Source organism: Netta rufina, assembly GCF_964035555.1.
Source record: "Netta rufina genome assembly, chromosome: 3".
Classification (NCBI taxonomy): Eukaryota; Metazoa; Chordata; class Aves; order Anseriformes; family Anatidae; genus Netta; species Netta rufina.
Genome location: NC_140125.1, coordinates 89,820,990 through 89,846,808, shown reverse-complemented (window position 1 = coordinate 89,846,808; position 25,819 = coordinate 89,820,990). Strand labels below are relative to the sequence as shown.

The window sequence follows — 25,819 nt, the reverse complement described above, 5'->3', positions numbered from 1 at the left end:
TTGATATGCTTTATGATGTAGTAAAGACAACTTACTTAGACTTACTGCTTTAATATATTTCAGTGTATATGCTGATAATATTTCCAATATAATGGTTACAACCAGTCTACTGTTTCTCACTCATCACATGTACATTACATACCACCAATCATAACTCCCTAGTAATCAACTGGCTACTGATAGAGTGTAAAAAACCATGCTTCCAGACTCCTCCAGGCTAAAATAGTAACCTTTCTAGCCTCCAAGCAGTGAACGTTTAATGGTTTGACTGAAGAATCCATATGAAACACCAAATTATCCCCCAGGTGACTTCACCTAACAGAAGGGTATAAAATTGGATATCTGGTGGATTACTGTTCAAAAAGTCTTATATAGGGTAAAGTTTAAGTTCCTAACACTCTGCTCCCTTCTGATCTTCACATATATTTTCGTCTTCTAATGACCTGTGACATAAATAAATTACAGTAGGAGCAGCAGTGAGCACAGCCAGATAATTTAGTACAAAAAAAAAAAAAAAAAAGTCTCCTATGTCTCAGTCCTCAACACAGAAGAAAAAAAAACCACCCCTGTCTACCCTTTAGTGTGCCATATCCTAAATCAAGTCCTCCTAAAGTATAAGAGACAGTGTTTCACACTAGTGCAATCCTAGCAGGATGTGTTCTCTCTCCTATTCTTGGAATATCCACATAATACTCTACATGACAGAATATTATCTAGATAATCTTGGCAATTCACTGAGATGAAGAAGAAAAGAAGAGATGAGGGCTGCTGCCTCGTAGAGATACTTATTGCTTGTCTGTTTTCAGGTAGGAAAAGTATTACCTTTCATAAAGTATGCTGGATCTTTTATGATCCATCGCTCAACATGATAAATTTATGTGGCAGATCATACTGAGCTTCCTACTTTTTGGGAAGCTCACAGATTTTAGGCCACGTCAATAACATGGCTAGATGATGTCAGTATTCTGGGCCCAGGTCATCTCTTTGCTGTTCTGGCTCTAGACCAAGGCGTGGTGCAATGCACAGATGGCTTGTTAAGTGATTTTCTTTGAAACATAGGAAAAAATCTCAATATTTGTACTTTTGGCCAGCTCCAGAAATGTTCATGAAACCTCCAGATTTTCTGTTCTATTTCAGAAATGCATTAGTGCTGTTTGGATTATAGTTAATGGGGAGAAATTTTAATTGTTCCACCTGAGCTTTCCTAGAGAGCTGATAAGAAATCTTCATCCTCTATTTGGAAAGCTCTCAATCTAGGTAACCATAAAAGCTGAAGAGAATGGTAAGGAGTGAAGCTTATAGAGAACATTGTAAAACATGCTAGATAAAAATGCTGCTTAAGCACTGTAAACACAGAGCTCTGGATTTTATATCATGCACCCCAAGTAAAGGGAGTGAGTGCCTTTTAAAAACCATGGCACAGAACAAGATTAAAAAGTAGTGGTCCCATTCTATGCATGTTTCATGTTGAGAAATATGTGAAATATCTGTGAATGTAGCAGAAGAAAAAGACAGGAATCATCAAAAACACAAAAACACAGTTTAAGTTAGCAGAGGCTGATGGCTCAAGCAACATTCTTAGAATCACAGAATCTTTAAGATTGGAAAAGACCTCCAAGATCATCTGGTCCAGTTGTCCCCCTACCACCAATATTACCCACTAAACTGTGTCCCTAAACATTGTTGAATTGGAGAAATCCCAACGCAGAAGAATGATATTCTTCCTTTACATCTGTCACCAATGGGAAATTTGTTCTTAGGTTAAGAAAATATTGCTCTGTGGCGGGTACTAAGTCCTTACAGCTTTTGACTATCTTAAAGGTTAGCCAAGGGGAAGCAACTATTAAATAATACTTTCTGCTAGTGATGATTCAGGGCATCAATGCTGGGGTTAGATTCAACTATTCTGAAACAGATACTGACCTGGTCACTTGAAAAATTATCAGTGCTTTTTCTACAGACAGAGACACCATGATTTGGACCAAATTTTCTTGAGGGTTGACTTTGTTGCCTTTGACTACTCACCAACCTGTGGGCTTCCACGGCACTTGAATCATGGAGCCTGAAGCTCTGTGAGTGCACGTTGCTTACCGCGCTGATGGGAGAACCACTGCAGAATAGTAAAACAACATTTACCAAGGAAAACCTTTGGAAACATGCCTCTGCCTAATTTATGAGTATTTCAGAGTAGCACGCAGAATCATAAAACAGCTTAGTAGGCTTTGTGCAGTGTTTCCCAAAGGACACTCATTCCTGTTATTTAAGATATTATTGGTTTAAAATGAGCCCCAGGGTTTTTCTGTCAGGATTTAAATGGCAAATGGGTTGGCAGAAGTTCTCCTTCTCTTAAAATCATACCTATGACTAGTATGACTACTGAGAAGCAAATGCTAGTGGTTTTGCTGAATGTGATTAATGAGAACTTGGTTATGAAGCCTTTCTCCTGGTGTCCTTTAGATGTTTTTTTCCATAGTATAATTTTCCAGTATGTGTTGTTACAGAAAAAATGCATCTCTCAATAAATTAGCGGTATTGAACTGTGTGGACTAAATTTGTGTTTGAGACTGTCTTTTGGGAAGAGTTCATGTATAAATTGAGTTCAGGCAGAATTCAGGTGCTGTTTAACATCTTTGTTGTCAACGTGGACAGTGGGATTGAATGCACTCTCAGCAAGTTTGCCAGGGGTGCCATCCAGGGGGACCTGGACAGGCTTGAGAGGTGGGCCTGTGTGTAGCTCATGAGGTTCAACAAGGCCAAATGCAAGGTGCTGCATCTGGGTCAGGGCAATCCCAAAGCACAAATACAAGGTGGGCAGAGAATGGATTGAATCTCCTGCCCTGTGGAGGAGAAGGACCTGGGGGTATCGGTTGACGAGAAGCTCAGCATGAGCCAGCAACATGCACTTGCAGCCCAGAAAGCCAACCTTGTCTTGAGCTGCATAAAAAGAAGCAAGGCCAGTTTCAAGGGAGGCGATTGTCCCCCTCTGTTCTGCTCTCGTGAGACCCCACCTGTGTTCAGCTCTTGGGCCCCCAGGTCAGGAAGGGTATGGAAGTATTCAAATGAGTCCAGAAGAGGGCCACAAAGATGATCAAGGGGCTGGAGCACCTCTCTTACAAAGCCAGGCTGAGGGAGTTGGGGTTGTTCAGCCTGGAGAAGAGAAGGCTCCGGGAAGACCTTATAGTGGCCTTCTAGTACCTAAAGGAAAGCTGGGGAGGGATTCTTTGTCAGGGGGTGTAGTGATAGGACAAGGAGTAATGGTTTTAAACTAAAAAAGGGTAGGTTTAGATTAGATATAAGGAAGAAATTCTTTACTCCGAGGGTGGTGAGGCACTGGCACAGGTTGTCCAGAGAAGCTGTGGGTGCCCCATCCCTGGAGGTGTTCAAGGCCAGGCTGGATGGGGTTCTGGGCAACCTGATCCAGTGGGTGGCATCTCCGCCCATGGCTGGAACTGGGTGATCTTTGAGGTCCATTCCAACACAAGCTATTCTGTGATTCTATAATTCTATGAAAACTTGGGAATTAGTCAAACTGTTGATAGATAACAGGAAAGAAAGAGAGGAAGACCTCAAATTGGATTTTTTTTTTTTTCTTCTTTTCTTTCTTTTATAGTCCTTGTGGAGGTTTAGATCAAAAGAATAATAGTTTATACTAGTTTGGGACTCATACTTTTTACTCAACAATTTCATTAGATAAGACAATTTTGTAGAAAAATCCTTTGTTAACACTGATTTAATTCTTAGCATGTGTATTATCTGTGAACATCAAGAGGCAAGGATGCTTGCCACATTACAGGCTCCATTTTTCCACTGACATTATCTTGAAGCTCAAGACAATTTTCTTAAAACAGTTATAAACAGTGATATTTTGGGGAAAAATAGGTAGTGAAAATGTAGAAAGAGCATGCTATGAGTTTCCTGTCTCCAGTAGAATTCTTGAGAATAATATTTAACTTTAGTAAAGAGTATATTAAAGATAGGAAGTAAAATAAATTACAAATATAAAAAGCTTAGAAATTTTTAATTTTACTATGTGCTGTGCTTAATGCATAAAATAAAACCAGTAATGTTCTCCTTTTCTAATTTTCTAATTCACTAAAATGCCATATGCTTTTCATTTGTGTTTACTTTGGCATCCTGAAGAATGAAGAGAATTAAATAATGCTGGAGACAAGCTTAATCATTATCTTGTGTTCAAGCACATTGATGGTATATTTAAAATAGATGTGTGAGCCTTTTTTGTTCCTTGTAATATGGATATTATAAAAGAAGCTGAACATGATGATAAATTAGAGATGCTCTCAGCGAGGCTGTTTGAATTATTTTTAGGTAGAAGACATACTGTACACACTGGGACTTGGTTGAATATAATTAATTTGAAATGTTATCACTGTTGTGCTTGCAGTCCTATTGTCATTATTATTTTTATTTTTTTTTTGTTCTGCATCTTGCTGGCTTCTATCACACCCCTCACTGCGAGATCTTTTCCTGTTTTGCACGTGTCCTGTTTGTTACCACCATATGGTAGTTAGATTTTCAGTAGCTTTGCTCTGTTTACAGACCACTGTGCTTTGTCATATTTTTGCTGCTCACCCCGTAATGCCATCTGATACCTATCATCTGTTTAACACATTGGATGCCAAAAATATTCAGATTTTTTTTTTTCAAATGTATGTGTGAGAAAGACTGTTTCAGAAAGCTGTTTTAATAAGCATTGCTCCAAAGTAATTTCCTGTTATGTTGAACCAGTACCCACACCTTTCAACTTTCCAAACTTTGTAACAGGTGCCAGCTGACTGAAATGATATACTGCCGCTTTGAGGATTTATTTTATTTTATTTTTTGCTTGTGTGCATTACACTGTTAGCAACAGACTGTAATGTCTTTAAGCATCTTTTCCCACTGTGTGATTGTAACCAAAACAATATTCTCAAGGCATAGCAGGGTCTATTCTTACCCTAGTTGCCAATTGCATCTCTATGAAGGTTGCACTTAGTAACTATTTTTGAAACTGGTTTGATGGATAAAATCCATTATGATTTGCAAGCGTTGGCATTAGTGACGGCTGATGCCATTTTAACCCAGTATTTAAATCTCTCATGGTACTGACACCCAAAAAAATCGCCTACTGTCATGATATAATTAAATTTTGGGAACAGAGGAACAGATAGTATGAAAATGATTGCATCACTGAATTAAAGGTGAAGGATTTGAGGTATTAGGCATGAAGAATTTTCTTTCAGAGGAGGGTTGCATTTTAAGACGCAAAAATCTTGAGTTGGAAAGTGTTCATAAGCTTAAATTTTAGCACAGGGGCATGTAAATCTCTTTTTCCCATGGCTTCTTGATGAGGATGTAGAACAGTGATTCACTTTTGTGTACTTGTAACGAAGCTGTGTATTTCTGTGATCATCTTCTGTCAGTTTACCTGGGTACTTCAGTGGATGTGGTTTTCAGAATTGACTTAACACCTGGAAAGGGCAAGTCCATATAGGACCAGCTGACTATAAATGGGAGCTGATCTTTGGATTGTCTCACCTGATGTGCAGTTGTTCTGCTGTGTGGAGTTGGGTTATCTTTGCTGCAGGTAGACCAGGACTGACCAGGACTGACTTTGGCTGACCAGGACAAATTCTGCCTGTGTTATGTGATTCATGCAGCTGAATCTAGGGAACCTAGGGATGCTACTGATTAATGCTGTTCGATTGGATAAATGAGTTATCTTATATTCTCTGTATCTTATATGCTGCTTTGTTAGTAATTTAAAGTAAGAGATAAATACTGGTTTGCATATTTGTAATTTTGTGTAGGTGCAAATTTGAACCTTACTTTTTAAAAGTGTTCTAAAGATTTCATTCCCCCCCCCCCCCCCCCCCTTTTATTCCTTTAATTCTGTAGCTTTTTAATTGTAAAATCTGCCTACCGATCTCCTTCAGGCTTTTTGCATTTTGTTTTATATTATTTTCAGTTATTCTCCATGTTATGTCTGGTTGGGTACAGTGTGATGACCATTCTTAGAAAAAAACCCATGGTCATTAGCACATTGTGTGATTCAATGAATAAAATAAATACATTGAAGAGAAGGCCATTTCTTTATTTCTGACTTCTCCTTTGCTTCGCTCTGAAAAGAGATTAGGTTTTGTTCATTCACAAAAATGTGATTTCAGTGAAGTTTAGCTTAAATAAATGATATTTGTATTCTATAATAAAATGAAGCCAGTGTTTTTGAAGAGAAAATAAATCAAATTGTTCTTTACTCATTGACTTAATGTACTTTAAGGGATGTTTTCTGGCTGAGCCACTTCATGATACATTATTTTACTGGAGAAAATTCCTATGGGGCCTGGAGACTACTGCTCAAAATACCACCGTGTGCTGCTTTCAGTGAAGGAATGGCATTATGGTAGTGTTATGCCATCATGTGCTGACACAGGTCAGCATTTTCAGGAGAAGTGTTTCGCATGTCTTTTTTACTACTTGTGGAAGACAGCGTGGTGCTGAATAAGATGTGAACAAGGAAAATGAAGTCATTGCTTAGTTCATATGGGAAAGCATGATCTGAAATACTCCACTTTTTATGGCCTATTATTAAAGTAGAGGTGGAACTTCCTTCTTATTAGCTGGCAGAACAATAATAAGGAATAAAGCTAAAACCCACCCAGGCTTCGGTAGTAGTTTTTATACCTGTTTTTAAACTAGACATATTCTGTTCGTAGTTACATCTTTTTCTTTTCTTTCTTTTTTTTTTTTTTTTCCCCACAGAGTAATTTTTTACTCATTCTCTGTATTATAGGTTGTTGCCACCACACCATCTAATCAATGCTCTTGATTCTCAGGCATGTTGAAGCATACTTTCTTTATGAGTTGTTTTGTGTTGCCATGAGAAAATCCAGAGCTGTTGATTTGGCTGACAATAATTAGTTTCTCTCTGCATCTCGATGAAACTTACTTTAAGGAACTTTCCATCAGTCCTTTTTAGAAGGTTCTGTAAAAGGACCTTGTGTCCAACTTATTTTGGGCTTGTTTTTTTGGAAGCAAATGTGTATGAAAATTACTTGTAAACTTGCAAATGCAATTGACCCTTTTTTTTTTCTTCTATCTCTTCCCTTTCCCCCTCCCCCCTTTTTTTTCTGCTTCCTTGACTCCTGTGATTTTTTCACAGTTTTATGGTGTTTTTTAGCTCCACCACTTAGATCATGTTTTGTAGTGTTTAGCTCCATCCTCCTTTCTTTGGCCATATTATGGGTGGAAAACCAAGAGTGGCCTACTGGGGCTGCCCAGGGAAGAGTAAAAGTAAAAGGAAGTGAGTAGAGATGTGTCTCCTATCTGCATGATACCATTGCATGTACCTTTTTATATCTGTTATGTGTTGTTCTAGTTAAATGCTGAGTTGACTGTGTTAGGGCACCCAAGTATTCTAGCCTGGGAAGTTGGTAATTGCGAGATGAGAGAGGAATCTAGCCCATGGGACTGATGATGAGTAAGGGAAGTTCAAATAATTGCTGGAAGGGAAGACACTATGGTTAAAATAGGATGGTAAAAGAAGGAGAACGGCTGAACATTTAGCAAATACAGCATGTTTTCTGCAGTGCAGCACTGAGTAAGCCCTAGGGCACAGAGGCAGTCTGCTTTCTAGAGGCATGGTGGACTTTGCTTCAGGAGACCAAAGACAATGTGTATCATGACTTGTCATTTCCTTGTTTTCACCAAAGAAAGTTGTGCTGAATTTGATGTTCAGATATGAGCCAAGAAAGCATTGAGAACTATGGTTGTTGCTTGCAGTGTTTAAAATGTGCTGTTTCCAGAGAGCTTAGTTAGAAATGTTTAAGAATATTATGTTGGTGTAAAACAAGGTGCAAACTCACTAAACGGATCAGAGTTTATATTATATTAAGCAAGGTAACTTCACCTTGTGTCATTGAATTTGGGCAATGTAATTATTCATGGTCCATGCAATTAAAAGTCTTGCTAGGATAATACTAAGTAATTGTTACATTAGTGAAACTATTATCCTTTTCCTGTCTGTGGGAGATACGAGAGTGGGTAGCTCCTTGCCACCATTTCCAGCTCACCATCATATTTCTGTTCTTTTAACTGATCAACATTTCTGAAGACATTAATACTAACTCTTTGGCTTGTACTTTGATCATAAAGGTTTTGAGGAGCTTTACAAGAAACCTTGTGTCATGATCAATCTAAAATAGTGCACTTCTGCTGCTTTGGCCTCTCTTTATCTGACCGGATAAAGTTGGTTGGAGCCTCTTCCACCCTGATGTAATTACCATTACTACCTCAGAGGAATCTTTCATCTGTTTTTCCCATGTCCATGAATTCTATTAACCTAGTGTGTGCTAGAGGAAAGACCGAGAAGTCTTCCTCCTGGCTTTTGTGTAGTATCTGCTGGAATGTCAAGAGTAAGGCTCATGCCCTGCACTAAGGACGTGTGTTTCCAGATCACAACACGTAACAGCAATCAGATGGAAGGGCTTTTACCTCCTTCATAAGTCCGAGGAAGGGGCAGAGACGTTCCCAAAAGTGCAAGGGTTGTAGATCCAAAGATGCAGTTAGGAGAGGGCCATACTGGGTTGAAAGGTGTTGTCTCCCTCCTCTCTGTCATGCTTCATTGTTTTGGTCTGTTAGAACATTCACATTCAAATAATTCTTTATTGTTGAAACTTAACAATTTTCTCTTCAAAAAAAGTCCTCATGCAACTGAAACACTTATAGTGAAAAATGAGACTTCAACTTTTGAAACGGAAGCTTTTCTGCACACAGTTACCATACAGCCTAGGAGCTGTACTCTTATTTCAGTGAGTGGAAATAGCCACCTGAGGAGAATTGAACATCTTTTTAGCAATGGTATTATTTTTTGGATTTTTATGAAGTCTCAGCATAAAACTTACAGATGTCATTAAAAAAAACAACAGTGGATTTAGATTATTTTGTGCAACAGTCATGAGATGTAAGAATGTATGTTTTTAAACAAAGAAAGGATAATCATTAACTATTTTTTTTCCACATAAGGCATTGCTTTCTTCCATACCAAATATATCTCAGTGTGTAAGTGCTTTTTAATACAAGACATACCCGGTTTCTTTCTGAACTCCTCAACAATATCTTTTTTAGTACTGTTGGGCGGTATTTGCTTAGTTAGCTGCTTTCTCTCGTATACCTCAGAAAGGGTAACGGTCATTTGGGAGGAACTGTGGGAAGCTGGAATGCAAATTCCTTGTTGTAGATATTGCACATTTCTGACTCACAGTTCTTCAGTTGTGTAAGGAGGAAGTCTGCTTGTGGGCTGAGATTATTTAAAATAAAAACAACACATAGGAGTATATGAAAATAACGTTTTCAATAATCTACATTAGGAAACTTCCAGGAAACTGTAGAATTAAATTGTATACACCTTATTTAATGAGCTCTTGATACACTTGTCGAAAACCTGCACTTGGTAAAATTTTAGTTTAAAAATCTCTGTGTGAAGTTACTGCTGGTGAAGAGGCACTAGTGTGCTAGTGCCTCCTGTTCTGTCTAGGCAGCAGCAGCCCACGCCAGGGTGCCTCCGCTCTGACGTGATGGGGACTTGCTAAGACGTTTTTGTCTTAGCCTTTATAGTCGTGTTATGATGTTGCCATTCATTATAGGCATGATAAGAGATTATATGAAGGAACTGGAATTAAGATCTAATATAACTTGTATAGAGGGCATAAGTATTTGTTAGACGTGATTATATTTTAATTCCAGCTGTGGTGGCCAGGTCTGAACTCCTGTGTGAGATCTTTAAGTGAAGCCTTCATCTTGGCCAAGTCTGAACTTTAACCTGAATCTCATAATGAAATCCTTTTTCGTTAAATTGCGCCTGGTTCCCAGGGTCTCATGCATATAGGAAAATATCAGCATTCCTTAAAAGCATTTTGTTCCTCATGGACGTGAGGAAAGCATGAACATATTGCCTGAAGGCTCAGAAACCAAAAACTAAATAACTAAGATCACAAAATGGTGAAAAAGTAATTCAAAAAGTAACTTCATGTATTTCTTAATAATGTTGGGAGTTTTGTATTACGATATTGCCTGGAAGTACTTGTCATGGACTATAACGCTTCTGAGTGAGGGTTTTTACAGACATAAAAAAGAAAAAAGCGATCTTTTTCATGGGGGCAGCCAGCAGTGTGAGTATTAGGCAGATAATAAAATAACATGAAATATTGTCTGGCCTGGTAACTAAAAGGTTTAACATACCAGTAACCTCTTTTTCTTTTTCTTTTTCTTTTTCTTTTTCTTTTTTTTTTTTTTTAATAATTAATTAATTAATTTATTTATTTATTGGTAAAAATCTTTGTAAACATCAAGGTAAAGGAGAGTTTGAAGAGGATGATGGGGTGATGATAATTTTGATGATAATACTCCTACATTAGGGGCAACAAGGGGAAAACCAGCAATGATTCTAGCTTGAAAGTTTAACCCAGGAGGAAGTGTCAGCTGAGTTCTCAGCACTGGATGAAAAATGATAGGTAAGGCAGAAATAGGCTGTGAAAGTCTTTGAAGGTGAAGACAAGCCATTTATATTTTGTACAACACAAAAGAGGTTTCATTGGAGGAATAAAAAGAGACAGGTAAAATTAAATTATATTTGTTGCAGGATTCTGATCAGACTGTCAGCAGGACAGGCTTGAACTGGTGAGAAAAGGAACTGATGGATAAACTGATGATGGATGAATATTTAATCTGGACAGAGATTAAATTAGATAAACATTTTTTTTCTTTTAATTTTCAAAACAAATATCCAAGTCTTGTATAGGATTTTGAGGTGAAGGTCTACATGTACATAGGTCAGAGTCCAGTATAACACAGGAGTTTGTGGTCCTGAGTGGCAGGCAGAACATAGGTGATAGTGAAGCTTTAGTGGGGTATGTGGTGATCTCTATTTCAGTTAGTGGGGGTTGATGTACAGGTCACACATGATAGAAATCAGAAATCTGTGCCAAAATCTTTGGTTTGGACAGAACAAGAGAAGTATGAGGTAGAGAGGCAGACTGTGAGTTACAAGTGAGTTAGACTGTGAGTTACAAGACTGTGAGTTTGCACCAATAAAATGGAGAAAGATGGTATCTCAGGATGTGGAAGAGAAAGGTCTGATGCCCAACAGGATTCACATGATTGCTGGTGAGATGAAAAACATCACTGGTGTAAGGTGAAGACCAAGTTGAAAGAAGAATTGTGTTGAATTATAACTGTGTGTTGAATGGGCAGAGGAGAATGAAGAAACCTTCAGGCTAAGTAAAATCTTAGATTTTGAGGAAAGCAATTGTTCCTGTTATAGGATATATAACATATTATATGTAGTATATAATAATTAATGTGATATAAAATATTTGAGAAAAATGTGTAGGAGGGAGAGACCTACAGAAAATGTGAACAGGGAAGGGACAGATAGGTGGTAAGTGAAGTTGCAGAAAAGTGAGGAGTCTGACAGTAGGTTAAAGCAAAGGGGCTAGAAGTGGCAGGTAATACTTGTATTACTTTCACAGAAACAAGGCTTTTTTTTTTGCTCAAAAGATTAGTTGATTGATCAGGTTCTTACCTGTTTCACAACTTACGTAAGTCCATCCATGTGTTGCTTGCCTTTGGCAAGCATATTTTATAGCCAAATAGTATATTCTGCTCTTAAAATGGCAGTTTGCACTGAATAAAAGAGTCCAACAATAACAACAGTAAGGAATTTTGACATAACATCCAAAGTCACTTACAAGAACAATATTTTGCAATATGAATACATTCAACAGTTATTTGACTTTCACAAAGTGATCAAAAGAGGTATCGTATCATCCATGCTAAAAAGCAGCACACCTCAAACATGCAAAAGCTCCTGAATTTTGAATATGCTAACATTAATTTTGCTACATCATGCACTGAGGAGTTGGAAGTTAGAGTTGTTTATTTCCTGTTCAACCTAAATCTGTCCTACTTGTGCAGAGAATGTAAGGTTATAAATTTTAGCAACAGATTTACGTGACGTGATGATACATGGCAGATATATCTAGACTTCTTCACGGGACTTTAGCTGTTCTTCTAGTCAGCATGTGCTAGATTCACCCTAAAGTCCACATTTCCTTTGATTTAGACAAAACAATCCATAGTATCTTGCTAAGGTTGCCTGTCTTGACTTTGTTGTTTAAACGGTGTATTCCTGAAAGCCTTCGCAGGCTGACAGCTTTTCCTAGTTAAGATGCTAGTGCGGATTAAGGGAAAAGCTAGATGCCTTGCTGCTCTCTCTAGGAACATCTGCGAACATCTGCATGAGACTGACATCACAGATGAGGATCTGCAGCACTGGCAGAACAGCAAGGCATCCAGGGAGACCTAGGTGTTTCCAGGGTTTCTGGAGCTGCTGAGCAGTGGTTTTCAGATCATAGCGTCAGTGTAGCCACCTAAAGTTTTTTAGATCTAGTAGTTGCATTAAATAACCAGAAGTCCTAGAACTTCTCTTGTACAGTGTAAATTTGTCAAAGTTACGCCACTAGCATGTTAATGAAGAATTAGTCTTTTGTGCATTTCCTACAGTTGATGATGTTTAGAAACAAATCTGAATTTGTATTCTTATACTAGCTTTTTTTTTTTTTTTTTTCAATAAAAAAGAATGCTAAGAACTGAACTTAATAAAAGTGTCACTGATTTCATGAAAAAAGTTTCCTCTGTGTGATTATGAGTATGCATGGGTGAACAGGGCAAAGTACAGCATTTTGTTAAGATCTTTTTTTCATTTATGCTATAGCCACTTACAGTTTCTTAAGGTTATGCCACCTAGAAGGCAGCACATTTTCCGACTACCAAGAACTCACAGCAGGGTGTGATATTTTTATAATATTAAATCATAAGATTACAAGATTCAATCATTTGAGTTGAACTGGGAGGTTTAAAACGCAATCTTTAGTGCCATCTGCTGGATTTTAAAGTAAGTAGAACACATGGTTTCATACTACATTTAAAAATCATTTAAAATTTTAACTGTGCATAAAATGACCCAAATACTTGGCATTTTTAGAAAATCTGCTCAGACAGAGCAGAAAAAACCCTGGAAACCTCAAAATATGTTGTGAAGTCATACTGTAAAAGCGAATGGTTTAAGTCTTTTGCTATATGCATGAAAACTGTGTATTGGTTCTTGTCATACATTATCATCGGTGTCAACAGCTCATGTATTTGTGGTAAAGTATTGAGGCTGATGCTTATGAATCCAGAAACAGAGTCATGGCCAGGGTGCTATAATGTGGCAAGTGCCTCTTACAGAATTTTAGCAACAAAATACATTTTCTTAGTTGCATGAGATCTGATGTGGCCAAAGATTCACCCACTGTGTAATCTTTTTTTAATTATGCACATGCAGGCTGCCAGTCTGCCTGTGAAATACCAGGTACCCTCCTCAGCTGAGCCAGTTTACGCAGACAAAGCTATTTTGTTAAGAGTAGTGTGAGGTTTTCACAAGTATGACAACAACATCAGAGGATCCTTCAAGCTTCTTGACCTCTTTCAGCTATGCTCTCAAATGTATTGCATTTGTAGATACTTCTTCGTTTCTCCATGAAGAGGATGGTTTTAATCCTGTGTGTGGAGAGGTCTTTCTTACTTCGTAAGTTTATTACTTAATGAAAGGTGAAGCAGTACTGAAGTCTTGGGCCATCAGATGATTGTGTTGGGGATCTGAACATTTCCAAAGGCAGAGGCCCTGTTTCTAGGAAAGGGTGAAGTGTCACACATAAAAGAGGTGCTCTTGGTGGCACCTGAAGTGATATGTTTTACTACATTGAGCCAAAAAGATGTTAAAAAAGGTAGATGCTGCAAGCGCTTTAAGCAAGAAATATGCTAGGGTGATAAAGAACGAAAATGAAGGGACATCTGGTTCAGCAACATTATTAATATATTTTACATTTTATTAGATTAATAAACAGATTACATTAATTTTGATCTCTATTTAACTTACAAGAATTCTAATGTATTCTTAAATCTGAACTGGGATGGTTATTTTTCAAATGAGTTCATATGTCATATCTAACATCTTATTTACTTATGCAACAGCTGCTGATAGATTTTGTGGATTAAAGGACTATATCTTAAGGAACAGATAAATGTATAAATTTTCTTCTGGGTGACATCAAAGATTTGCAGTTTCAAGCGACACTTAAGCTGAGTCAAGAATGGTCATTAAATTTATGCACTCTGTACTAAAGTCACCACCACAAAAAAACAAATAACAGCAAAAAGCTTTTACAAAGTAGTGTTATTGGAAGATATTTTTTGCCATTAAGAATTTGTTTTTCTGTTGTGAAATATATATTCAATGAAATTTGTTGTAAATATCATTTCATTTCAAACAGAAATATTATTTTTTAATAAGAACAAACATTTGGTATATAAAAATCAATACTGAATTTAACTGTATTTCTTAGAGAATGATTACAGAACACAACCGGATATGAATTTTAGCCTTTTTTTTTTTTTTAATAAGCAATATAAAAATGTAATGAATTAGATTTCATTGTTAACCTGTGTCCTGATGTGCATGAAAACTGTAAGAAGAGTTCAGTTGCAGTGCATTGCTCTCTCTGGCCATCTTCCACTTCCTGCAGTATCTCACAGTTTTGAAGGAAAATTTTTTGAAACTTCTTCATACTGAGTTATACTTGTTCTCAATCATCAGTGTTAAGTCCTGGGATGGTTTCCACTGTTTTTGTTCTAATATATATATATAATTTTTTTTTTTTCCTTTTGTCTTTGAAGGCCAGGTGGGAGATGAAACCCACCTGGCTACACTTTATGACTACAGCATTGACTGCCAGTAGTAGACCTAGCTAAATTTGGGGATGCATGATGAAAAATGGTATGAATATATGGACATAGTCTTCTTGCACTGGTGCCTGATTGTTCTTTTTGTCTGAAGGAATTGAACCTACCTTAAGGGTTCCCCCAGTCTTTACTTAAGTGCTATTATGAACTCTCTAACTTAACCTTTAGGTGCACGTCTACATTAAGGAATGTTTAGTAGACTTAAGTTTTTCCTCTGATGAAAATGTGGTTTATAGCTTGGAACTTAAGGAGCAACCTTGAAAAATATCCATCTGTGTTTTAGTTCTTGCTCCAGAGAATACTTAAATCTTTTGTATAAGGCAAGGCTGTTAGGAGGGATTTGTTGCCACTGTTATAGAAAGGCTAGAAGTATGGGCATTCTGTCGTCCCGCAAAAAGGTGGAAAAGGTGTTTCAAACCTTGGAAAAGAACTAATTGCCATGACGACTTGCCATGAGCTGGGTAAGATTCTTCATGCTCCATGAAAATTTGTGTTAGGTGACAATACTGGAAAATAACAGATTTTGGTGGACAAAATTCCTTTAATTTCCCTTACAGCTCATTCACTAACCCCAGTAAGAGAGTAGCAGTTATTAATGCACTTTCTAAGCTGCATACAAGATCAAAAAAAAATAAATCAGAAGAATGCTGTGTAACTGGAAAAGAGCAGGAACAGGTGCACTGCTTTCTGTTGTCTTCCCTTTCCACATTAAGAAAGAGTTAGGGCTTTAAGTCTTGCTATAGTGGAGGAGAACAGGATTTAGTTTCCATGGTTTCAGTTTTTAATAAAATATTTTATATAATAAGAAATTTACCTCCAGACCTCCCCATTATTTAAATTTATTCCTTAAGCTGGTTATTATGCTCATTCTCGAATGTTTTCAGTTTTTTTTTTTTTTTTTTTCATTCTAAGTGAGCAGCTGTGTAAGATAAATTAAATCATGTGTAATCCAATAATGTGGCCAAAAGTATTCAGTTTCTCCAGTATTTTTCCTAATTCTGTTGACCCACTTTCCTCATCTTACTCAACACTGCAAAGGTTTTTTAAGGAGGCTAGTAAGAAATAAAAATAAAATAAAAATTCCCTTTGCTACTCCTGCCAAGTTTTTCATTAGCATAAAGCATTAAGTGTAATGCATCATGTTTGTACTGAGGGAGAATAAAATATTTGGATTCTTAGCTTTCCCTCTAAATATTGCTGCATCTGTACAGTGTGCCTATAAGAGGTCATTATTTTTAGTGTGAGAGTTAGTATGAGCAGTGATATTCCTGCCCAAATTGAATGTGTATTTTACTGTGATTTCCAGTGTTAAGTTGAATCATCTAAATATTTCAAATATTTTTAGAATAATTTTCGAAATGAGTATCATCTTAAAGTAAAAATATCCACTTCACCAAAACAGTATTTTATGTAAACAGTGCTGATTTCTTATCTCTTAAAAGTCAAAACATCACACTCCAAAAAAATAATCCTGCAGTAAAACAGAATTCTCTCACTACGTTGGTTAAATGGAGACAGTAGTCTATGCTAGTTAAGAGTGTAAGTAGCTCAAAGCAGGTGAAAAGTTATCGTCAAGAACTCTATAGATGATACACCTACTCATACCATTTATTAAACTCAAGATTACCCGTTTCTATTATTAATCTATGTAGTTGTTCATGATTTTTTTAAATGTTATCCACAGAGATGTAGATTTAAAGAAACATCTGAAAACGTGGGTGAAGAGTCTGTAGATGCCATATAGCATGGTGAAAAGACTTAATTGTACGCGTGCCCTATTGTACTCTCCCACTTAAGCTGCTCAAGGTCTTTGCTCAAGGTAATTAAAATAAAGCTTAGGAGTTGCAGTGCTGTCCTGGTGCACCTACAGAAAAATGTCTTAATTGTATGATTTGGTCAATAGTAAAGTAGTTAACTGAGCTGAAGTGTAATACTTTGATTAATTAAACTCTCAGATGAGGTTTCATATGGCAGCTGAGTTGATACAACAGCTCATTGGTACAAAATGGGCAGTCCTATTTTCCCCTTGTCCTTCTTGTTTCTGGCTTCAGGAACCCAAGTCCTGGAGACCTTCTTTTGAGGTCTCCAGTGGCCTGCTCAGAGTGGAGTGATTCAGCAAGCTAAATAATGATTTATTTTAATTTATTTTTTACTTTTTATTTTTGGTCAGGCAAGTTCATTTACTGTTGGTTCAGGTCTATGGATTATCTCATTAAGGAGGACTTGGTAAATGTCCAAAGAAGTATCAATAGTGTGCATCCAGGAGTAGGAGAGGAGTTGGACTGCCCCTTCTGGAAGGGCCTAGGCCTTTGGCTGGTTCCTCTCTGAAACTTCATCTCTGCCATCAATGTCTCATAGAAATCACCAAAAGAAAAGGTTTTCCTCAGAGATAATGTTATGTAGCTGTAACATAGGTCTTCACATCATGGTAATATGAAAAAAAAAAACAAAACACCACTGATTACTTTATATTACTATTTTGACTTACAGAAAGGGAAGTGAAGGATAGAGAAGTAAATTTGCTTGCCTGAGCTTATGATTTAAATGGTTTTATTATTTAAAAGTTGGGTCTTCTGAGCAGTAAGGTATTTAGCAAATTGGTGAGCATGCTGTCAGACAATTTGTTACTTGGGGCAGCTGGAAGAGAAGTGCTACTCCTTTAAAAACCCATCTTCATCTTAAAAATCTATATACTTGTTAATACTTCAATAATTAAGTTGAAAAATATCTCTGTAATGAGGGACAGGAAACCTTAGATAGTCTTGCAGAGCTCTGTAATTAACACTAATGAGAGCATATTACATTCTGTTAAAATATGGATTTGACTTTAAAAAAATCATATTCTCCTTCCTAGTGATAGTGTAATTGTAGTACACTTAGTGGAACGTTTAAGCTATATGTGTTAGTAATCTGTGCTTTGAAACCCTAAGTGTAATGCTGTAACTGAAGATTGAGCGTCCTTTTCTTTTTCTTTTTTTTTTCTTTATTCTTTTTTTTTCTTTTTTTTTTTCTTTTTTCTTTTTTTTTCTTTTTTCTTTTTTTTTTCTTTTCTTTTCTTCTTTACTTTTTTTAATTATTTTTTTCTTTTTTTTTTTTTTTTTCCCCTTTTTTCTTTTTTTCTTTGATTACACCTGCTGGATAATGTTGACTAAAAGACAATGCAAAGTTGCTCAGGCAATTATCTTTCAGTTTTTATTTTGTACATGGTAGATACTCCTATTTAAAGCTATGAATTTTTTGCTGTCTTTGTATATTTGGATCAATTTCTGGTCAAGTGAAATTATTTCCTCACTAGCTTTGAAGTAAACCTAACAGGAATACATACGTCTGTTATTTTTTCCCTCTAGATTCTTCTGTACAGTCTTCCAAATGTGGTGTGTATTTTAAATGAAGTGCACTATTATTGTGAACATGCTGAGAATATTAGGTTTAGTTTAAATTGAAAGAAAGAAATGCACAGTAGTATTATTTCCTCCTATTATTGCTATATAAACTTTTTTCTCATCTATGCAGGAGGTTGCATCAACAATTTGAAAGCTATAAAGAGCAAGTAAGAAAGATAGGGGAAGAAGCCCGCCGTTACCAGGGAGAGCACAAGGATGATGCTCCAACATGTGGAATCTGTCATAAAACAAAGTTTGCAGATGGTTGTGGCCATTTATGCTCTTATTGCCGGACCAAGTTTTGTGCTCGATGTGGAGGTCGTGTCTCCCTGCGATCAAACAATGTAAGTCTTCTGATGTGTACTCTTAAGAAAAAGCCTCCTTGACATTGTTACACTGCAGATTGTTCACCTTAAGTTTGGCATTTCGTGCTTCATTTTACTTAAGAATTTCACTCATCACTTCATTATGAGGTGTGTATAAAGTAGAATAATGTATTTTGGAGATACTTAAGGTTCACAGAGTTAAATAAAGTGAAAGAATACATCGTGTATAGTTCTGTTAAGTGGTGGCTCAAAGGAAGCAGTTGTTTTGGAGAGAGTGAAAGAAAAAAAAACACCCTTTTGCTGAGGTCAAACTCTACATTGAGAAATTTTTATTGAACTCATTTCATTTTAGATTTCTTTATAGAGATTTTTGTATACACTTATAGACTTTGCTTCTTTAAAATCAATTAATTTTTGGTTAGGGTAAAAAGCCCTTTCACAAAAAAAAACACCACAAATAGAGTGTTATGTCATTTTATTTTAAATTTATTTTAAAAGAAACACTATAGATTAAACTGGATTAAGTATACTACTTTCAGGGAGGTGAGATAAATCCTCCTCTGTTAGATGCAGTAGCTGCCCACAAAATTGAGAGGTAGCCCAAAATTCCCTCTGTTTGGTCAGTCCCTGATGAGGAACTGGCCACTCACCTGTACATGACTGGTAGGATCAATATTTTGAAGACTACTGTCCAATGATTATTTTTAGTGGATCATCTAGTGTCTTACAATGTATGACATGGTTTTGTTGACTAGCATGAGATGACATCACTTTCTCATATGGCTTTAAGTTGCCAATCTTTTCTGGAAGAAATTCACCTCTTTGCATCAATGTAAATTCAGTTAAAAGTGGTCATCAGTTCTATAGCAGATAAACATGTTCACAAGAGAAAAGGTTTTACTTCCGTTGCTCTATAACTCAACTGAATAAGGGGTTTTGAAATTTGATGTAAACAAAGAAAAAGCCCATAAAAATAAGCCCATTTCATTATTATTTTAGAAGTTCTTTATAGCTCTGATGTACCTGTGAGTACAATAAATTAAATTCTTTAAAAAATATGTGGATGTGTTGGGCAAAAATTGTGGTACATTCATATTTTAAGATAAATGGATGCATTATATTGTATCACCTGCAGGTGGTATCACTAGAGCAAGTCTGTGAAAATATAGTTTACTTTGATATGTTAGGTTATACTATTAATTAGAGTACATATGATACAGCTTATTATTTACTCAGAAAGAAACTGAATATACATTAATTGTTTTTCATCTACTGTTTCAAGTCACAGAAATGGAAACCATGAAAGTTTCCATTCAATTTTAACTTGTCTTTCCTTTGTTATGTTGTTCATTGTTCTGTGGGTTAGGGTGGGAAAACATTTTCTACACATGAAGTAGTGTGATCTTTTGATTTGAAGCTTTTTTTTTTTTTCCCTGAAATTTTGTTTTTAGCTCTTTGTAAAGAGTTATTAGAATTGTATTTCTTTGAAATCTGTCTATTAATACTTGCCTATTTTATTCTTTTTCTCTTCTTTTTTCTTTTCTCTTTTTTTGTTTTCTGCTTCCTTGGATGCTTTCCCAAAGGAGGACAAAGTGGTTAGAATCCATGCTTTTTATCATTTATTATTATAATGTTGTTAGTTAACTGGGAAACATATTAATGTAAAAAAAAAACTGAACTGAAATTGTAAAATGATCCAGAGGGGAGGGGGGGAAGAGCAGAAAACCTAACAACCAGGTCCCTCCCATCCTTTGGTTGAACAAACCCATCAAAGATAGCCCAGCAAGGAAACCCAAGTCTGTTTTCTTACATTAGGACAATGTAAGAAATTAATTAAAAATTGAGGATTATTAATAGGCCAAAAAGTAGAGGAGGTAATTAAATATAATAAAGTTTTATTTCATAAAAATGTCTTTGGTTAACAATTTGACTCTTTGCATGCAAGTTCCTTCCATCAGCTCCAGGAAATCTAAACTAATAATTAAACTGTTTATTAAAATTTTATATTGTTTGATATGTTTTGCTGTGTTTTGCTTCTGGCTGCAGCAAAAATCCAGGGAATTTGTGTAAAATCAGCCATTTGATTTTTATATTTGAAGTAGTTTGCATAGGCAAAGGATAATCTCTTGAAACTGTACATGGGAGTGAACACATGGAGTGAATCTTTTGTGACTGTGTAGTTACCATTTCACAAAACAGTAATGCTGCTTTGGGATCAAATACTGGCTTATACCAAAATAGGTGAGTGTAGTTCCCTGTTCATATCTGCATCGTGTGCACAGAGGAAAGGGTGGCGGTACTTGAGCAGGACAGTGCGTGTCCACTAACACCTCCTCCCAGACAGGTCTGCAGAAAGTATTCCAAACTTTAACTTTGAAATTTAGTAGTGGGAATTAGCCTGCTTCCCAGGTACTTCAGCTGAAATGAGTGTGAAGAGATTACAGTCCAACATCGGTTTTGAATTGCAGGTGATAGTGCTACATTTGCATTATGAAGTGGCTGTGTGCCACAGCTCACATCATAGCATAGCTATAACCTGCAATTACTACTGCATAACATCTATAGAGAATGACTTCTATCACCTCCTCATATTGTAGTTTTTTTTTATAGGCATTTGTGTTCTGAGAACATGGTTGGTTTTTTAATGACTATAAAATGTAACTTGATACAGCTTTGTTCTACTGTTTAATGTGTGGTTCTCTGAACAAAGTGCTGAAATAATTCAGGACTTCCAGATTTTTTCCATTCTATTAATATAAGGATTAGATTAAGATAGTGTGAAATGCTTCATCTTGATTTTGATTTGTTACTAAAGTAGTGTATCATTGCAACTGGGTTGCACTGAAAGATTAATGCACTTGCAACAAAGATGTCTTCAGGACCAGAAACAGCAAAGCTCTTAAATGCTGAAAGTGCCATGTAGGTACAGTACAGGCACCTAGATTTTGAAGAGCAATCAAACTGAACTTTACTTGAGCTGCTTCTATGCTTGAGACATCCTCCATGCTTCTGTTTTGAACAAAAACGTTGCTAAATAGTCAGAACTATGCCAGCACGCATGTGTTTTAAAGATTGCATCTTTGATGAGTTTAGGTGTTTGTTTTTGAATCGTGTCATTTGAGATCCAGAAAATAGACTTCACTGCCCTAAAACATTCTGAAGAAATATGTGCTGAAGACATACCCAACTTATCTGGATTGTCCTAAATTCAGTAAAAGACACCCTTGGTGTTTGCGCTTGCCTTGTTTGTTTGTGTTGAACTCCAAGCTTCCATATGCCAAGAAAATTACATTTTTACCATGTGATGAAGCTGAGCCATATCCCTTTAATGGCTGAAAAGTCATGTTAGTCAGTTATGTTAATAATTAGGGCTGATTGAGTAAGGAACATGGAGAACTTTTTTATAAAGTATAGTTGCTTTATCAGTGTCTGACTTTGAGAGCTAATGGACCATATGATATGTGTTAATTAAAAAATATAACAACATCCGTAATAATAATGCCTTTTGTAAGCAGGATAATATGTGTAATTTATACAAAGCAACAACAGAAAAATAACATTTCTTAATTATTTTCAGTGGCTCAACATTTCTGACTAGACTACATATAGGAACAATTTTTTTTAATCTTGTGAATTTAATGTTAGTAAAGAGTTTTTCAATGTGCTTCGATGAGTCTTGTTCTCTCCATGTGATATTAAAGCATGTGCACTCAGTTCCTACAAGTTAGGTGTTCATCACTTGGAAAGGATGTTGAGATGCGACTTGTCAAAGTGAAAAGTCAAGTATGGTATAAGACTCAAGGTATTTCTGTTAGTGTTGGGTATTTAAACCATGATTGGTAGTTCTAATGAGACCTCACTTAGATGTTGTGTACCATGTGTTAACCGTCTTTGATAAATTCAAACTGTAACAAGCACAAAGAAAGTCATACAAAGGATGTTCGAATAAAGAGTTCATCATGTGAGAGAAGTCTAGAGAGTTTAGAGGGACAAAAGGACACATTTTAGTTAATACCTTGAAATACAATATTTATACAATAAGCACAACCTTTAAGCTGGAGGACAGTGATGTAACTTGGCTATAAATGCTTTTGTCTTGGAAAGAGATTTTTTGAGTCACTAGAGTAAAGATTTGGAAAAATCTTATTGAAAATAAAAAAATAAACCAGTAAAATTGTAAAGGTTGAATTTGGTAAGCTTAAGAAAAAGTTTATGTGATGTGGCTGCTCTTGATTGTAGGGTCCCTAAGAGGTGCTTTGCAGCTATCACTTCTGGCTAAGGTGTTTTTAAAATAGGCTGTAGGCGAAATACCTCATAGGAAGCCTTCAAAGCAGTTCTTTACCTTTTCAAGTAAATACCAAATATATTTTAAGGACTGTTTCAAAAATATATAGCAGAACTTAATATGTTCTCCCCCTGTTTAAAATAATAGAGAACATCCCAAAACATTAATCCCTTGTAGCAGGGCTAGGCTTATGGGAATTTGGTGACTCTAGTGCACTTAGAAAATTAATTGGCAATAAATAGTACATCCCAGTGGCTAATGAGGCATATACCTTTTAATGATTCTTATTTTAATACGTTGAAATGCATTACTAAGTATGTATCTAAAGTTCTTCCATGTCCTTTGAGTATTGGTTAGCTCTATATACTTATCACCTGAGCCTGCTGTCAGACAGGAGGACTATAAGCTAGTTCCTAATTTTAGGGAGGCTTAGATACAGTCATGCAGTGAGAATATGTTAATGTTAGTAGTGGTGGTGTCTGGGTTACTTAAAACTGTTGGTGGTTATACAGTGTACAGAAAAAATAAAAGTGTTTTCCTTTGTATTACCTTAGTATTCAGAAATGATGGTATGCTATGACAGTCTGTTTCGTTGTAAGCACTGAACCTTTCTGTATGCTTTTAAGAAAGCAGAATTTTAGTAAAAGGATTTTACATGAATAAGCATTTTTGAAAGAAGTTACGAAGGTGTTCAGTGAAAATCTGGCCGGACTGAACTTTTTTTTTTTTAATTTGGTGGATCACTACCTAGATATTGTCTGTTCCTTAGAGAGTGTCAGCACTTTGGCTCTGGATCCTTCTGTTTCTTCTCCATACACCAGCATTTTAATTGCCAAAATAGTGGTTGTGTTTGTTAATTCACCTCCATTTCTTCATTTTCACTTCCATTCTCTTTCAGTGTCATTCGCTCTTCCCTCAGATGTGAACTACCAGAGTGAGTAGGGCAGTGGAGAAGCAGGCAAAATGCCTGGCTAGCATTCCTTTGTTGTTCTGGCTGAGTCCTCCCAAGGTCCTGGCTCCCACTGCTTGTTCTTTTCTTTACTGCAGTTGTACCAGAACATTCTATAGCAAAGGCCACCTGCAAATAGGACTTCCTTGCTTGCAGCACTCCTGTAAAAGCTTTTTGATCGAATATTTGCTTATGAAATGTACAAAGACACGTTTCTTTTGTGAGCACCTGATGTTTCTTCCTCCATATAGAGAAGGAAGAAAATGTAGGTTATAAAAGTAGCCTGAATGAGCAAATACAGTTTCTTCAAACTGAAATTGGAGAATTTTGTGAGGTGCTATGGGAATGAAATGAAATTTGCAGGACATCAACAGAATTAGGTGGAGGATTGATATTTCAGTTTAAGCTATTTATTTATCCCTAGCAATCTACCATTCTACAGCCTTCATTGAGACTGTGATTTTTGATCTAAGTTATAGTGAAAAGAATTGGGAGCAAATGAAACAAAAGTTACCATTTTCGCTTGTTTTCCAGAAATGCTAGTTGTGCAGAATAGAGCAGTTTGCTTGCTTATTTTTCTGTTTCCATACGTAAAGGGTGACTGGCAGGAAATCAGGATGTAAAATACATTACAGTTAGAGATGTATGAGAACTGATTTACCTGAATTTAGTAGTATGAGATTACAGAAAGTAATGTTGATTATCAGTGCTGTGAAATACTAGAGATTCACATTTCTGATCTGGGTTTCACTGGAATTATTTTCATTTTAGTATAATGTCAGTGATTTATACTCTGAAAGACAGACAACTTGGAAACACTTCCATAATGTGTCAGGTGTTTTCACAAGGTGTTTATCATTTAGTTCCTTTGAAGTAGGTTTAAAAGATGCTTACATAATGGCGTGCTAATTTAAGCCTTAACAACTTGAATGCGTGTGCTGTGCAATTCAGATGTGTACTGATGGTTTTAACACAAGTTGTTAATATTGTCAGAACAAAATGTCCAAATTGTTAGGAATGTTTTTACATTTTCTTTCACAGAACTCTTATGTCAAATTGTCCATTAAAAGGATAATTTATGTAAGCTCTGACTAATACAGATGTAGCACCAAAAAAAGTTACATCAGGAGGAGATAAAATTACATGGCAAATTGGAAAGTGATAGTGAATAAATTCTGTCTCTATAGCATCCTGCATAATTTGTTTTCTAAAAGATTCGGGATTGGTTATGCATCAGGGAAGAAGTACCACTTTCAGTAATCACTCCCTGAAACCGTGGCTTCCAGCAGATGAAACAATGAGGGGAAAAAAAAAAAGTCCTGTAGGAAGCCGAGAAATTCTACCTGAAGTGAAATGCAGAGGTCCTTTCTTTCCTTTCCTTCCCCTTCTGGGAAGTTAGTTCACTGTCAAACAAAATGTTAATTAAAAACAAAAAAACAAACAAATAAAAAAACCCTTAATATTAGCTTGTTCTTCACCATGTTTGCTAAAACAACCATGTTCAACTTTAGTAAGTATTTTTCAGTGTCTGGCTAGCAAAAATGATTGCTTAATTCTTGTATACAAAAGAAACAACAAAAAACACACCAAAACCAACCAAAGAAAAACCTTTATAATTCCCTGCAGTTTTATTACTGCATGTTATCTTATTTTGTATCTTGTAATTTAAGTACCTTTGTTTCACATTAACTGATTCAAGATAAAGAATATAGGGAATGACTTTTCTATTTTATTTTTTAGTTAAGAAAATGTCAGCAATACCTTTGAGTGTAATAATTCCTCCCATAGCAAAAGCTTGTGTTAAATATATATATATAAATATACATAAGACCTCAAAGGTCAATAAGGCTTTTCAAAAAAGTTTTAATCCACCTCCTCTTGCATAATCTCATGTATTGGATATGTATATGTGGCATGTGTACAATATACAAGCATATATTGTATAGATTTCTGTATATTCTTATATATATTGTACGTTAATTTATATAAATACACCTAGTATATACTCTGGTAAACTGGTTTCTCTTATGAAACGCCT

The 25,819-nt window shown here is 36.0% G+C and overlaps 1 protein-coding gene across 4 annotated transcripts in view; it reads left to right on the top strand.

The window, feature by feature from the left end:
* The window catches only part of RIMS1 (regulating synaptic membrane exocytosis 1), a gene marked incomplete at both ends in the record, with an annotated part of 309,016 nt that overhangs the window by 94,378 nt on the left and 188,819 nt on the right, over positions 1–25,819 (top strand). For all 4 annotated transcript variants that reach the window (XM_084285036.1, XM_084285038.1, XM_084285037.1 and 1 more), the window contains one exon: positions 18,352–18,565. In XM_084285036.1, the coding sequence (XP_084141162.1) occupies positions 18,352–18,565 (214 nt within the window). The remainder of the gene's footprint in view (positions 1–18,351; positions 18,566–25,819) is intronic.